The sequence below is a fragment of the Pristis pectinata genome, chromosome 20 (genome assembly GCF_009764475.1).
Source record: "Pristis pectinata isolate sPriPec2 chromosome 20, sPriPec2.1.pri, whole genome shotgun sequence".
Taxonomy (NCBI): Eukaryota; Metazoa; Chordata; class Chondrichthyes; order Rhinopristiformes; family Pristidae; genus Pristis; species Pristis pectinata.
The window spans coordinates 29,364,271-29,380,400 of NC_067424.1; the positions used below are offsets into that span (position 1 = coordinate 29,364,271).

The 16,130-nt window shown below is 42.1% G+C and overlaps 1 protein-coding gene across 1 annotated transcript; it reads left to right on the forward strand.

The window, feature by feature from the left end:
* Nucleotides 1-1,221: 1,221 nt before the first annotated feature.
* On the forward strand, nt 1,222-16,000 carry taf11 (TAF11 RNA polymerase II, TATA box binding protein (TBP)-associated factor). The gene is made up of 4 exons (XM_052034538.1): nt 1,222-1,713; nt 11,584-11,671; nt 12,920-13,016; nt 14,220-16,000. Exons 1-4 carry the CDS (start codon nt 1,343-1,345, stop codon nt 14,348-14,350), a joined length of 687 nt encoding a protein of 228 aa, XP_051890498.1. The 5' UTR covers nt 1,222-1,342; the 3' UTR covers nt 14,351-16,000.
* The last annotated feature ends 130 nt before the right edge of the window (nt 16,001-16,130 follow it).

A 16,130-nucleotide genomic window follows, 5' to 3' on the forward strand; every position in this document is an offset into this window, starting at 1 on the left:
ACTTTCAGAATCTGTTCACCACATATGGTGTGTACATCATCACTCTCTCACTCCAGGCGCTTTCAGTCTCAGTACTTGGTATGTGGTGTATATAGTGAGGAAAAAAAGTATTTTTTTTAAATGAGAAGAAGCTCCTTCAGTTTCTAAAACAAATACTCTATCCTGCTTTTTGGATCTGTGTTTACTTGTTGTCTACTAGGGTAAAGTGTCTAATTTTTTGGGGTCAAACTCTTGCAGCATCCCTCTGCACATTTAGTGGTACCTACCTCTTCTGTCAAACACATGTAAACTCAATGGTCTATGTTCAGAAAATATTATCTGTAAGTTAACAGGGCTAATGTGGTAGGTGTCGGGGGAATGGGGTAGGGTTGCAGGGGCAGGTGAGAAATGGCTGGTACCAAATATAATGGAGACAAATTCTGCAAATTCAGATTTGCCCATTTTCACCCAATTCTTAATATATGTCCCGGCTCCTTCGAACCATATTTCCTAGCACCTGACATTGAAGGAAGCAAAGGACTGGTCAGACTGGTGCCAAAGAACTTTTGCTGCGATTGATAGTCACCCAAACTCCTGAGGCCAGTTCAAACTGATTGTAAATGTTCATCAATCTGTGAACTGATAGTAAAAGTGGAAGACGATATTGTGCACATACAGGGAGGGTTTGACTTTGGTTCCTCTTGTACCTCTTCGTTTCCAATGGATGTGGCAAAAGGTTTGATGTAACACACAAACAAGAAAGAGGAGAGAGGGCAGCCTTGCCTGACTACAGATTTGATCAGGAAGCTTTCTGTTTCCTACCTGTTAATCTGGATTGCTCTTCTGATGTCCATGTAGAATAATCATATCCAATTATGGATTCCCTCTCCAAACAGCGTGCCCATCCTGTACACGAGCATTATTCTGTCAAAGGCTTTCTCCTGGTCAAGTGTTCAACCCCTGTCCTGCATGTAGGCGATCGTATCCCCGAGAAGTGCAAAGCTGCTAAGAGATATTTCTGCTCAATGTGGTGGAGCTCTGGTCTGGGGATATCACCTGGCCCAGAACAGATTGGACTCCATTGGCGATGGTCTTGGACAGAATCTTAAAATCCATATTTAACAGTAAAATGGGTCGCCATTTTCTTATTTCTTCCCTTTCCCCAGTACTTTGGCCATATTTATTACTCAATCAGCATCCTAGCAACAGATGATCTGGCCTTCATGAGATGGTTGTGGGTTCTTGCTATGGGCAGGCTGACACCCTGAAGGCCGAGATCCCCGGTGTATTTTGAATTTGCGTTTCCTCCGCGAGGTTTGTCCCTTCCCCCCGCCCATCCGCCGGGGCCTGAGCCGCTGTTTCCATGGAGTTGGACGAAGAGCCGAAGTTTAAACCCGCTGGGCCGGCCCCGGCGGCGTCCGCCGACCCGCCGAAGGCCGGAGAGGCAGCGGCGGCGACGACAGCGGCGACTCCGGCTGCCTCCTCGGGAAAAGCGGAGGCCGCAGTGGAACAGGAGGAGCCGGCGGCGGCGGCGGCGGCGCCGGGGGGCGGGGGCCAGGCGGCGGGAGAGAGCGCGGAGAGAGGCGCGGAGCCGCGGGGCGGCGGCGGCGCCGAGGAAGAGGAGGACGAGGACGGCGACGGCAGCCAGCAGGCCAAGAAACTGCGGGTCGAGCCGCCCAGAGACAAAAAGGACAAGAAGCAGAAAGTGGACGAAGACGAAATCCAGAAGATGCAGTGAGTGGGCGCGGCGCGGCCTTAGCAACCGGTGTCCTAGCAACGGCCTGGCCCCGCCACCGGGGGATGATAGGATAAGATTTCTTTATTAATCACATGTACATGGAAACGCACAGTGAAATGAATCTTTTGCATAGAGTGTCCTGGGGGTATCAGTCTGCAAATGTCGCCGCGCTTCCGGCACCAACATAGCATGCCCACAACTTCCTAACCCGTGCGTCTTTGGAATGTGGGAGGAATCCAGAGCACCTGGAGGAAACCCACGCAGACACGGGGAGAACGTACAAACTCCTTACATACAGTGGCCGGAATTGAACCCCGGTTGCTGGCGCTGTAATAGCGTCACGCTAACTGCTACGCTACCGTGCCTGCCCTAAGCTGGACGAAGGTTGTGGGTGGGCACAGGCACTTCTGGAAAACCCTGCGGTGTCCGGAATCTAAGCAAACTCTGACGAAAGGTGCAACACACAAGGTGCTGGAGGAACTCAGTGGGTCCGGCAGCATCTGCAGAGGGAAGTGGACAGTGGAGACCCTTCATCTGGACTGAACTGACTCTGCACTGCCCATTTCTACCTCTGTAAGGGAGTCCAGATAAAGGGCCTTGACCCGAAACATCGACGGTCCATTTCCCTCCACAGATGCTGCCTGACCCACTGAGTTCCTCCAGCATCTTGTGTGTTGCTCCAGATTCCAGCATCTGCAGCCTCTTGTGTCTCCATTCTGACGAAAGGTGGCCAACCTGAAACTTGAATTCTGTCTTTATCCCCACCTGTTGAATGTTTTCAGCATTTCCTGTTTTTGTCTTAAATCAAACTTGTACTTCGCCAGTAATCTGGAAGATCAGTTCTGTGCGCAGGGTATGCAATAATATTGGTTAGTATTCCCCTACCTCATTCCCCACTGCTTTGATAACAATATACTCATAAGTGGAGCACTATTACAATATCCTTCTGGTGGCGGTGGGAATAGTCAATGTACCTCCGTATTACATACTTCACTGGAGTGCTGTAGGAAGAATCAAGTGAAAATCAACTGCAAGTGCTGGAAATCTAAAATTAAAAACAGAAAAGGCTGGATACACTCAGCAGATCAGGCTGCATCTGTGGGTAGAGAAGCAGAGTCAATGTTCCAGGTTAAAGACATTTCATCAGAACTGAGAAGGAGACAAAAGAAGCTGCAGGGAGGATGGAGAAAAGAAGATGTATCTGATAGGGATAAGCTGTAAACGTGGTTATCTGGTCAATGAGGGAATTGGCACAGTCAGAGAATGAGAACAAAGAATGTAGGTGTTGCAAGACGCAGTGCAGGAAGACATGCCCTGCAGTTCAGGCTGGGCATGTCGGCCACCCCAGAGGAAAACAAAAAGGAAAAATAACAACAAACAAGCTGAGCCAAAATTATAGATGGACAACTGATACACTTAGAAATCAAGTAGAATTCAATACTGGGTCCGGAAGGCTGCAGCATGCCCAGGCAGAAGATACGGTGCTGTTTGTCAAGTTTGCGTTGGGTCTTGTTGTAACACTGCGGGAGGCCAGAGACCTATGGGTTAGGGTGGGAATGGGATGGAGAATTAAAGTGGCAAGCAATGGGATGCTCAGGGTTCAAGTTCAGATTTATTGTTGTCATAAGCATATACACACAGGAGAAAAATGCCATGAAAATTAGATCTTTGCAGCAGTAGCACAGTACGTTACAAGATGAGGACAAACATAAGTTAACATAAACTTAAATTAACATACATTATACGTAACTTATAATTTAGTCCCTGCTACTCAATGTATGTTCAGCCATTCAATCTGTGTTTGGTTTCTTCAAGATTGTGAACACGATTGTGCTTTGTGGATGTTGTGTTGATGCTTTTGATCTCAGTCATAAAATGCTGCCAAGTTCCTAACCGATTGAATGCTAACAGAACTAAAAAGAGAAGCTTGAGTATTATGAGTAGTGCATTGAAATCTTACACCACCACCTGCAGGTTCCCTTCCAAGTCCCACACCATCCTGATTTGGAAATGTATACAATGAGAAAGAGTTGATTGATAATCTTGTCATAGTCGTACAGTACAGAAGCAGGCACTTCAACCCACTGTGTCATTGCCAACCATCGAGCACCCATCTCCACTAATCCCATTTCCCTTTCAAATCCCCATGAACTTCCCCCCTCTGATTCTCCTGCCACCCACCTACACTTGGGGCAACTTATCGGCCAGCATGTTTTTAGCATGTGGGAGAAAAACTGAGTACCCAGGGAGAACATGCAGACTCTGTGCATACAGCATCAGTTAGCAGGCTTGAACCCAGATCACTGCTGCTATGATGCAGCAGCGCCATATGCTGCACCACTTTGGCGTCCAAGGATCTTTGAGAAGAGTGACCATAATACGAAAGAATTTGATTTTTAGTTTGAAAGTCGTGTAGTTCAATGTGAATAAAAGAAACTATGAGTGTAAGAGTGAAAAATTAGCTGTGATTAATTGGGAAATGCATTGACAAATAATGATTATAGAGAAAGCAATCGATAGCATTTAAAGAAATAAGGCAAGAGTTGCGATAAAAGATATTCCTGTAGACATAGAAACCTAAAAGGAAGTGATTTATCTGTGGCTGATAAGAGAAATTATCAAAAATATTAAATCAAAGGGAGAGGCTTGTAAAGTTTCCAGCAAAGGTAGTCGGATTGGGAGCATTTTGGAATTTGACAAAGGAGGACAAAGAAATCAATGAAGAGAGGCAAGGTTTAAATTGTTGGCAAACATCAAACTGGACTGTAAGACCTTAAAAAAAAGGAAAAGACAAGCAAATGCAAATGTGGACCCCTTCCAGACAGATATGGGAGCATCTATCATGGGGAATAAGGAAATGATAGAGAAATTAAACAATTATTTTGTACTTGTCTTTACGGAAGAAGACACACAAAACTTGCCAGATATATAAGAGAATCAAAGGTCTAGCAAGATGGGGAAATGGAGGAAGTAAGTGTCAGTCAAAAAATCTGACTGGTGAAATAGGTCAGCTTGAAAACTGATAAATTCCAATAAGAGGTGACATGAGAGATCTTGGAGGCTAATGTTATCATCTTCCAAAATTCTTTGGATTCTGGAATCGCTCCTACGGATCAGATGATCCCACTGTTAGGGAGGCAAGGAAAGAGAAAACAGGAAACTGCTGACCTGTAAGGTTAGTAGGGTCTATTATGAATGTCTTGAAAAGAATAGGGTTGGGCAGTGCCAACATGGATTTATGAAAGAAAAATCATGTTTGACTGAACTGCTGGATTTCTTTGAGGATACGACTTGTCAAGTAGATAAGGAGAACCAGTGGATGTGGTGTATTTTGATTTCTGGAAGGCTTTTAATAAGATCATGCATAAGAGGTTGGTCAACAAGGTTAGAGTGTGTGGGAATGAGGGTATTATGCTGACATGGATTGAGAATTGGTCATTGGATAGAATACAAAGAGGGGGATTAAAATGATTATTCTCAGTTTGGTGGGCTGCGGCTGTTGGGGTACTGATGTGATTCGTACTTCGGCCTCTCCTATCCACAACATGAGTGGATCAAGTTTCATATTTTTGAGTTTGCTATCAATTCTAAACGAGGTGCGATTGTGAGTACAGAGGAGGATGTAAAGACACTTTGTGGGGTATGGACCAGCTGAGTGAGAGGGTGAGAACATGGTGGATGGAAAATAATATTAGGGGATCTACTTTGGTTCACACAACCGAAAAGTAAAGTATTTGTTAACTAGTAAGAGCTTGTGTCATGTTGGTGTTGAAGACATCTCAATATGCTTCGAAATGTCATGAAAGGCCCGCATGAAGGTGCAGCAAGCAACTAGGAAGGTGTATGGTATCAACACAAATGCTGGAGGAACTTAGCAGGTCAGGCAGCATCTATGGAGGGAAATAGACATTCAACGTTTTGGTTTGAGACCCTTCATCTGGACTAAAAGAAGGGAGATAGCCAGTATAAAAAGGTGGAGGCAAGGAGTAAAGCAAGAGCTGGCAGATGATAGGTGAATCCAGGTGAGAGGGGTGATAGTCGGGGGGAGGAGAGGGAATGCTGTCAGAAGCTGGGAGGTGATAGGTGGAAGTGACAAAGGGCTGAAGATGATGGAATCTGATAGGTGAGGATGGTGGAGCATTGGAATAAAGGGAGGGAGGTGGGGAGGGGAACCTGTGGGAGGAGTGTGTGGGTGATGGGCAGAGGCAGAGGGTAGGGGAAAGACAGGGTGATGGGGGCTAATTGAATCAGGAGGAGGGAGAAAAGAAAAATGGGGGGAAAAGGGACAGCAGGGGAGCAGTCAAATGGAAGGGCTGTTTAAGGCCCTGGATGCTGGTGAGAGAGGTGGTGTAGGAAGGTGTAACACGTCACACGGTTACAGGGATGAGTGCCTGGGGAGCGAGGGGATCGGTGGGGAAGGATGAACAGACAAAGGACTCATGAAAAGGGTGATTTCTGTGGAAGTGGGGAGGGGAGGAGAAGACGTGTCTGGTGGTGGGGTCCCATTGTAGTTGCTGGAAGTTGCAAAGAATGATATGTTGGATGTGTAGGCTGGTGGGGTTGTAGGCGAGGACTAGAGGAACTCTATCCCTGTTATGTCTGGGGGCAGGGGGGAATGGGATGAGGGCAGAAGTGTGGGAAATAGAGGAGATGTGAGCATGGGCTCCATTGACAGCAGTGGGGGGAAACACTGTTTTCTGAAAATGGAGGATATCTTGGATGTCCTGGAGTGGAAGGCCTCATCACGAGAACAGATGTGGCAGAGATGGAGGAACTGAGAAAAGGGAATGGCGGTTTGCAGGTGACCGGGTGGGAGGAGGTGTAGTCAGGGTAACTTGGGAGTCAGTGGGTTTGTCATAGAAATTTGATGGATAATCTGTCTCCTAAGATGGAGACAGAGAGATCAAGAAAGGGGAGGAAGTTGTTGGAGATGGACCAAGTGAATTTGGGGGTGAGGTGGAAGTTGGTAGCAAAGTTGATGAAAGTGACGGGCTCTGCACTGGTGTAGGAAGCAGCACCTATTCAGTTGTCAATGTAGCGGACAAAGGATTGGGGAGCAGTGCCAGTGTATGTTTGGTACATGAATTGCTCCACTTAGCCAATGAAAAGGCAGGCATAACTAGGGCCCATGTGAGTGCCCATGGCTTCCCCTTTGGTTTGGAGAAAGGGGGGGGAGCCAAAGAGAAGTTATTGAAGGTAAACACAAGTTCTGTCAGTTGGAGAAGGGTGGGAGTAGAGGGGAACTGGTTGGTCTGTTTTCCAGAAAGAAATGGAGAGCCTCTGCAGTATTGTGTGTGTCCAAGGTACATGGTATGTTAGCTATTGTAATGAGAGGATTTGAATGCAAGAGTAAGGAAGTCTTATTGCAATTGTGCGGAGCCTTGGTGAGGCCACACCTTGAGTATTATTTAAAATTTGGGTCTCCTCACCTAAATAGGAATGCAGTTGCCAAAGAGGGAGTTCCAGGGATGGTGGGTTTGCTCTAAGAGGAGAAATTGAGTCGTCTGGGACTGTATTCTTTGGAGTTTAGAAGAATCAGAAGAGATCTTATTGAAAATTACAAAATTCTTGAAGGGCTTGACAGGTTGAATGCAGGGAGGATGTTTCCCTGGTCAGAAATCTAAGACCAGCAGCACAATTTCATATAAGGGGTAGGCTGTTTAGGACTGAGATGATGAGACATTTCTTCAGAGTATGGCATACCTTTGGAATTCTCTCTTTAGACAGCTGTGGAGGCTCTATTATGTTCCTTCAAAACCAAGATCCATAGACTCTGAACATTCAGGAAATCAAGGAACACAGGGATAGTGCTGGAAAATGGTTTTGAGAGGGAAGATCAGCCATGATCTTTGATGCATAATACAGGAGGCCCTGTTCCTATTTCTTATGCTGGCTTGCCATCATTTTGTTATCATAAAAAGGAAACTGATGGTATTCAGAAAATTTGGCTTCATCTTTGGAGAATCTTAGAGGCAAAATATGTGTTGTAGTATGGAATGTTTAGGTCAATTTCTTGTTAATTTCTTGAAACAGTCTGAATTCTTTTAAGTGAAATGAGTTGCTTGAGAAAGATATGGGAGATAATCAGGGGTGTGCATTAACATTGCAATACCTAGCAACTACCCTGTGGAAACAGTGCATTTAGCCCAAGTGTTTGTGCCACTTCCATGAGGAGGAGTTCTAATCACGTGTACCTTCTCTGTTCTCAGGTCTCACTTCTCTCCTCCAATTCTTCTACATTATTTCTCCAACCACCAATCTAACCTGTTCATTAATATTAACCAGGTCTCTGCTTGAATTGCTACCTTGATACACGTTACCCCAACGGGATTGCAGAATTGTTTGCTTTACTGGTGACAATTACCATAAACGTCAGAATACAAATATGTAAAATAGGCTAACGATCCATAACACACAGAGCCAGTTGTTTTAACAAGAAGCAGAACAGCTCAGTTTTGTAACGAACAGTAATAGTCCTAGTTTTCTTGGTCAACTTCTCGAGCTGGTCACAGTTTTAAGCTGAGGCTTGCATGGATCCACCTTGGAAAGCTCCATTTGCTGTCTTCTCTGCTCCTAGATTCTGCACTGCTGGATTTCATGGTTGACTTTAGGGGAAGGAAAGATGCTCAGATCAATTACTAATTTAGATGCATCCCACAACTCACCCATCCAATTGCGTGAAGGTAGGTAGCATGGATTTCTTTTAGCCCAGAAATCCGTCCTCGTCTTTTTGTTCAGGTACCCAGCTAATTTCTGAAGGGAATTCAATTAAACAAAAAGTTCTAAGCAGCAGCCTTCTCAACCTTTGTGTTTGCCACACCAAAGCTTGTTTTCTGGTTTGTCTCCCTGCATGCTCCATTGCTCCAATTAAGAATGTTAAACTGTAGCTCCAGAGTCATGCTGACGTAGCTAAAGTTGCCAGTCCGTACTAACAGGTTGGAATCCAGTGTATGTGCAGCCTTATAAAAGGAAGCCTGCTCACAAACCATGATCACTATCAGGCCACAGACTCAAACACTCTCAAAGCTAAGGTCAATGTTATTTCAAAATGCTGATGCTGTGTAAGAGTTGCAATAAAATCTTCTGTAAAATAAAAAATGTCAACTTTCAATTATTCAATGTCTCATTCCAGTCTTGGTTTTGACTAAAGAAAGGGGAAATTGAGGAGAGATTTACACAATTAACTGCACAATCTGTAAAAATGCAACATACAAATTGCTGTGACTCCTTCAAGTGCGCTTAGTTCACCCTATCCCACTTGTCTATTCAGCACTGCTGTCAGGCTGTTTTAAATGGCTGTGTCTGATGGAGACTAATCCTTGAGAACATACCATGGTTCAATTCATAAAGGTTATTGAACACAGTATTTGAAACATTAAAAATACATTTATATATTATTTTGGGGAAAGGTAGTGGCAGATCTGCACTTAATTTTATGTTGGGAAAGGAACCCAAGTCTGGAATAATACTTCCTCCTGAACTCAAGCATTTCCACTCCTATTGCTTTCCAGCTGTCAGGGTGGTGCTTTTCTTTTTTTCTACTTCAGTCTGTTGTTCTCCCAGTGTTTTCTTTGATCTTGTAGTGTGTTGCGAAGCAGTTAGTGAATGTTTATTGACCCCACCCACCTGCTCACTCCCCAATGCTAACAGTCTAGAATCAGAGTACATTTATGATGTTTAACTGATTAACTAGTCTGCCTGTTTAACTTGCTGTTTCATTCTTCCTGTCTGAATTATTTACGGTTTACCACACCTGAGGTCAACTGGAGGCTTGTGCTTGTAACTTTCTCACTATGGTTTGAAAGAACCCAAGATGAAATAGATGGGGTTCTTCCTTTTTAAGATTGTTTTCCACTTGTAGCATATCTGTAGTGGTATTTCACCATCAAGACTTGTAACTTGGTGTCATTAGCCCTCCTGTGACAATGCTCAGAAAGGTGTGAGAAGGTACGTTATTGCAAAGAATGAAGAGGGTGCACCTCTAGTCCACCTATTTAGGAAAGGTTTTTAAGAGAACTTTAGAAGCAAAGCAAGATTTTTTTTGTAGTTCTTGGTAAATAGCAGTTTCTTATTCAATTCTGTGGATAAAACATGTATTACTATCTTATGTGTACAAACCTTCCTGGTTTTCAGCTCTCTCATGTGGTTGCAGTGATTACCAGGATTCCTTTCATCCAGGTGAAAAGATCTGACGTGTACTTGATTCAATTTGCTCTGCAGTCTGCTACTGCTGCAAGGACCAAGGCCCTTGCTTACCTTGCCACCCTCCCTGTTCTCCAGGTGTACTGATTCATGCTGAATTACAGTGGCAGGAGCCAGGAAAATTGCAAAAGCTGTGTAATTGCATGACCGTGCAGAATTCTGTGGAGAAGTTAATGTCGCCTCTCTCAAGTCCAGCAAACTGGAAGGTCAGGACTGTAGCTTAGACGTGCATCTCAGCTGGAATGCTGAGCTTCCAAGCAGAAAAACTGGCAATGCTGGCAGTTATGGGTTAAACGCCACCTGGGATTCAGAAGATGTGGTTCATTTTATCCATGCTGGCTAACAAAGAACTATTTATGCTAGTTTTATTTAGCAGCTTTTAGTTTGCACCCTTATTGGCTACAGCACATCAGGAGCTTATCCAGCTAAAATGTGATAATGCTTTCTACCCAAACCTTTCTTTCATGGAATAACTGCCAAATTCGATCTGCCATACTACCCTCCCCCCCTCCACGCCCCACACTTGTTGAAAATATTTTTCCTCAACTCCCCTGTTGATGAGTTGCTACAGTGCCTGATAGACAATGCACATGGCAGCTACAGGGGGCCAGTGGTGGGGGAGGTGTTTAAGATGGTGGATAGGAATCCTGTCAGGCCGGCTGCTCTGTTCTGGAGGGTGTTGAGTGTCATCCATCACACTCAGTGTAGACAGTAGAAAGTCTTTGGTGAGTTGGGAACAGAGTCAGTTCTGACCTGCTATTGTTGACACATTATGTGGCTGGTCCACTTTATCTGTGAATTAATGATGACTTCCCTGGAAGGTTGAAGGGGCATTTGGTGATGTAAATATTTTTAAATGTCATGAGTATGTGGTTAGAGTCTTTTCCTCATTTATGGCATAAATGAGTGAAAAATTAATAGGGAAGGAAAAAGGCTGCTTGGTACCAGAATCAGTCAAATCCTGGTTGAATGTTAAAGGTGACCACTCTCACCTTAGGAATTCAGCCCCTATGTCCAGTTTTTAAAAAAATAATTTATGGAATGTGGGTATTGCTGGGAAGGCCAGCATTTACTGTTTTTCCCAAGTTTCCCTTGAAGATGGCGAGCAGGTTGTCTTGTTGAACTGCTGTAGACCTCTGGTGTTGTGGGGTTGCAAATTTTATTACTTAGACCCAGTGACAATGAAGGAATGGCCATATAATTCCAAGTTAAAGGAGTATGGGACATGGAGGTGAACCTGTAGCTGGAGCTCCCCTGTAGCTAGAGTTCCCCTGCAACCTGCAGCTTTTGGCCACCTAGGTGGTAGAGATCACAGGTTTGGGCTGCCCCCAGAACACTCTTGTGCAAAAGATGCATTTTACTGTGTGTTTTGATGTACATGTGACCAATAAAGATATCTATCTTATTATCAAAGAGATACCCAGACAGGAAACTGCAGTGCATTTTGAGGACCCTACAGGTGGGAACCAATCTGCTGGCGATAGGGGTGGAGGTAAATAAATGGTGTATAAGGTGACAATCAAGGGGGCTGCTTTGTTATAGGTAGTGTCGAGCTTCTTGAGTGTTCCTGTACAACTTGTCCCCACATATCTTCTAATTGTGTAACATCAGAATATGCTGAAGATGACAAATATATATTTAAAGTAACTATTTTGTTTTACCAGGATCCTGGTTTCATCGTTTTCAGAGGAGCAGTTAAATCGCTATGAGATGTATCGCCGTTCTGCTTTTCCCAAAGCTGCGATTAAAAGGGTTAGTAACTCTGTGGTCACTGAGTTTGTTGTCAGTAGTTATGATTTCTAAACTGTATTTAAATTTTTGATACATTGACTTTAGTTTCAAACCAAGTTGAATGCATTTTCTAGCTAATCAGTCCTGAAATTTCCAGGTGAAGTGTCTGTAACACATATCCCAAAGATATTCTTTGCTCAATTTAAAAAATATAGCCAATGGCCCTCTGTTGGGTTTGGCATTGTGTCCCTGGCCCAATAATGTAGATTTCTCCGGACCTGCTAATTGATAAAAATAAATTCACTTATAGATGGAAGTGTTGATCAGAGCATTCTGATTAAGGTAGTAGTGGGCCAGTAATCTGCCCTTTAATCTGGATTCATTTCCAGATTAGATTGTGATAACATACCAAGTACTGAGTTTTTAGTGGCTGTGGTTCTAAAATATGAGGATCTGGTACAGACATGAGTGTTGCTTGGTGCATTCCAATAGCAACTGCAGAATTAATGAGTGGTTTTGCTTTACAATGTAACAATGGCATCTATGTTAAATTACAATCAGGGCTTTGAGCTGAAGTATTTAAAGACTTCTGATCTGTATTTCAAATTTTAACATGACAACACTAGCTGAGTTCACACGCGAAGTGTGAAGGTAATGTCTTCAGCCACCAGCAAAGGGAATGTTGAAGTGACAATCTAATGATTCTCTTCTATCTCTCAGCTGTCTATTTGTTTACTTACAGATCGGAAGGTTGGAATAATGTTCTCAATATGTATGGGAAGTAACATTCTGTTCCATTGGTTACATTCTTGTATATAGTCACATGACAGGCAAATTGAAAAGTCTTTCATTATTCAAAATGTTCAATTTACAAACAACTTTTGCCTTTGTCCATGTGCTGTTGATAATTATGCTCAAATCACATTACAAGGGTTTAGCAGTTTAGGTAGCTTTAAAACACATGTTTTTGTTGCATCATCAGTATAAAAGGTGCAGTTGGGATAGCCTAATTAACTAAAAAGTAAGCATTGTCCTTAGTTTTTAGCACATGAATTGTCATAAATTAGATGCAACGTGTCAACAGTGAGTCCTTATTGCTATTTCTGTAATATTACTTCCAGCATACATTGTGTTAAGAACAAACAATTGTATTCGTTAATTGACTCTTCAGTGGCCAATTTAAATTATAGGGTATTTATACTGAAAAATATGAATTCTGTTTATATAAATGCTGTGTATTCTGCTATTTGTGATTTTGTCCTCTTCCAGCTGATTCAATCAATCACTGGCTGCTCAGTTTCTCAGAATGTAGTGATTGCCATGTCTGGTATTTCAAAAGTCTTTGTGGGTGAAGTGATGGAAGAAGGTAAGCTAGTTTTTAAAGATAAAGTAAAAGTGAGAACATCAAATTCTCAAAGTAGGTTTTGGAAGTTTGAGTGTACGAGTACTTATCAGAAAAACTTTGACGTTTAATATTAATTGAAGTCTGCTGTTGAATCTAGTAAGAAACATTCATTTATTTAGTCCACAATAATTATTGAAATTGGAAATGTCATGATTTCAAAATCTAGAAAACAACTTATTTTCAAAAAAGCATTAGACAAATATTGGAAGTGATTTAAAATGATCTGGGCTGTAAACGCCACAGTGGTGTTGTGTCAGCTTCTACAACTCTCCTGCTTGGGGTTCCTCTGTTGTTGATCTGGTAATTGCTTCACAAATGGAGGATTTACTGAGCAGAAAATACGGAAGTGATTTACACATTATCTGAATGTAGTGATGTAGTTAGAGTATTTAAGGAGATTTTTCAATGAAAGTAAAACACTTACTTATATTTCCCCAACCTGTACATGGAAAAGAAAGTTCCTAAGTGTAGCCTTACTAAACTGAATTCAATTACTAGTTACAATTTAATTACTGGCTACAACTCAATATGGTAACCTTTTACTGAAAAAGACAGACCTTTCTTCTTTTCTATATCGACTTGAACAAGTATAGTAAACGGCTCACCAAGCTTAAACATTAGCCACTCTTTCCTCCTATGCACCAATCCCATTCCAAAGAAAGTCCCACACACTTCTCATCTTGTTTCTTGTAGTACATATTATAAGTTTTGTAAAGGCCATTTTCATCTGCTTTTACTACTTGGCTTATGAAGCATAAGCTTTAATTAGCATAGCAATCAAAATTGGACTGCACAGATAAATGCATGTGCATGCAAGCATTGGAGAGAAATTAAATTCAGGGAGGTAGACACGGATCTCATGGAAATGCAATAAAAGTTGACAAATGGAGAAATTAGGAGTCCTTGCTTTGCCAATGGCATTGTTGTAAGAAATAAATTTCTAGAAACTGTAAAGACAAAGGCTATTTACAAAAACTGAAATCAATTATGAGTTGTGATTTCCACATGGAATTCATGGGTAATGAATTAACATTAGCACATTTTCTTTGCCAGTTCACTGGAAAGGCATTTAGCTTTACCACTTCTGTTCTTGTTGGTATGCTGTTGATCCCATCTTTGTTCTAAATTCAGTTGTGTTGTTTGTTTATCTTTTTCAATTGCAAGCCCTGGACGTCTGTGATAAATGGGGAGAAACACCACCTTTGCAGCCAAAGCACATGCGAGAGGCAGTACGACGACTTAAATTACGTGGACAAATCCCAAACACAAAGTACAAGAAGGTTTCATTTCATTAACAGGAGACCAGCACAAGTGATTGATTGTGTTGACTTTGAACCAAAACTTAATTGATCATCAGTGAATTATACATTTCCATGGCTTGCTTCCCAAATAGTTTTCTTTTTCTCCAGGCTGTTTCACCAAGTACGGGGACTCCAAGCAGGTTTGATTATTTTGAAAAGGGCATTGGTCCAGATTGAGAAAGATCACATTCTAGCAGAGTACAGATACTCTGGAGTAGATTAAAGTTTTGAAAACCTGTTCCATTTGGTAAACCTCCATATTTTTGTTTTACTGGCTTACCCAAAACACTTATGGTAGAAATTTTATTATGTGTGATTTGCTCCAATCTGGCAGAGGGTATTTGTACATTGAGTTACAAAAGCAGCTAGGTTGAGGTGTTGTTATTAACAAACTATTTAACTTTCTCTCAGGAAGTGGATGGTTGAAAATTTGTAAATACAGCAATCTACATGCAACTGTAAATATAACTAGATTAGAGATTATAGTATGCATTTTAATATACTTGAAGATTGTGTACTTCAGTAGTGAATAACTGTGAAGCAGCAATGGTAAAGCAAATAATTAGAGCATTTCATTGTTCAGAATGATATGAAAATTTAGAGGTACTCCCTAAATACAGAAAGAACCATAAAGTTTTTAATGTAAAATTGTCTGATTTATTGACAAAGTGCTAGTGAGGAGTTAAATAGGACCAGATTGACCCACTGCTACACATGCACTTCTGGCGCTGGATGTAGAGGGGCCATCTCACTCATCCACCACATACTAAATCCAGTTGTTTGGTCCAGCCAGCAAGTTAGTTTAAGTATTTTTAAAAATTACAAAGCTATTCTGCTTTAGTTGAATTAACCTATCCCCTTACCATCGCCATCATCGACAATCAATTAGAAATGTGATTCCCGAGCATGGTGCTGAGGAATCCCCACAGGATTGTTTGAGCTCCATGTGGCGTCCTTTGGAGGGAACTGATAGATTTGGCCTTGAGTCTGTAGATCCTGAATTTGCACATTTCACAGCACAAGTCCGAGACTTGCCGTCATTGGATCAGCAGAACATTGGCTGTTCCAATTGGAATTACATAAAAATAGCCATAGTCTGGCTTTTTTTCTCCCCCAGTGGACAGCCAGTGTTATAAATTGAGTGCTAAATGGGGGAAGTCATGATTTGGACTGGAAGTGTCATCATTTTTTGTAAACAGTATTTTGGATGTAGATTAAATTTTGCTATTGACACCAGTATATAAAAGGCTAGTCATGTTTTGAATAATCTCTTCCCCTGCCTTCCCTTTCCCATCAATATAGCTGAATAAAGATGTGAATTTCTAAGTGAACTGGTCTGCTGTAACAGTTTTAATAATTTGCTGTAGTCCTACTAATTCAGACTTAAAAGTAATTGTTATGAGCAACAGTGTGTGTCTTGCAGTAGATGTGTTTTACCAGAAGTTAAATAATTAACAGGGCAGGTGCAAGCTGCCGTTGGACAAAGTTCCTAAATAATACTTTCTCCCAGTTAAAATGTAGTGGAAGTGCATATGTTACCCTTTATTTCAAAATATCATCTCTTCAACATACTGGATGGACTGGAACTGTGTTCAGACATCTTGTATAATGTCATGGAATTTAGTGACCTTGGGTCACTGTTAAGCTCACTACCTAACTAATAATATGTATTGTCAGCTTTAAGCAACTATAAATAAAAGCCACAGATAGCTGGTTTGACTGCATTGTTAGAATGTTTACCAAAACACTAAGCAACACAGCAGACTTCATATCA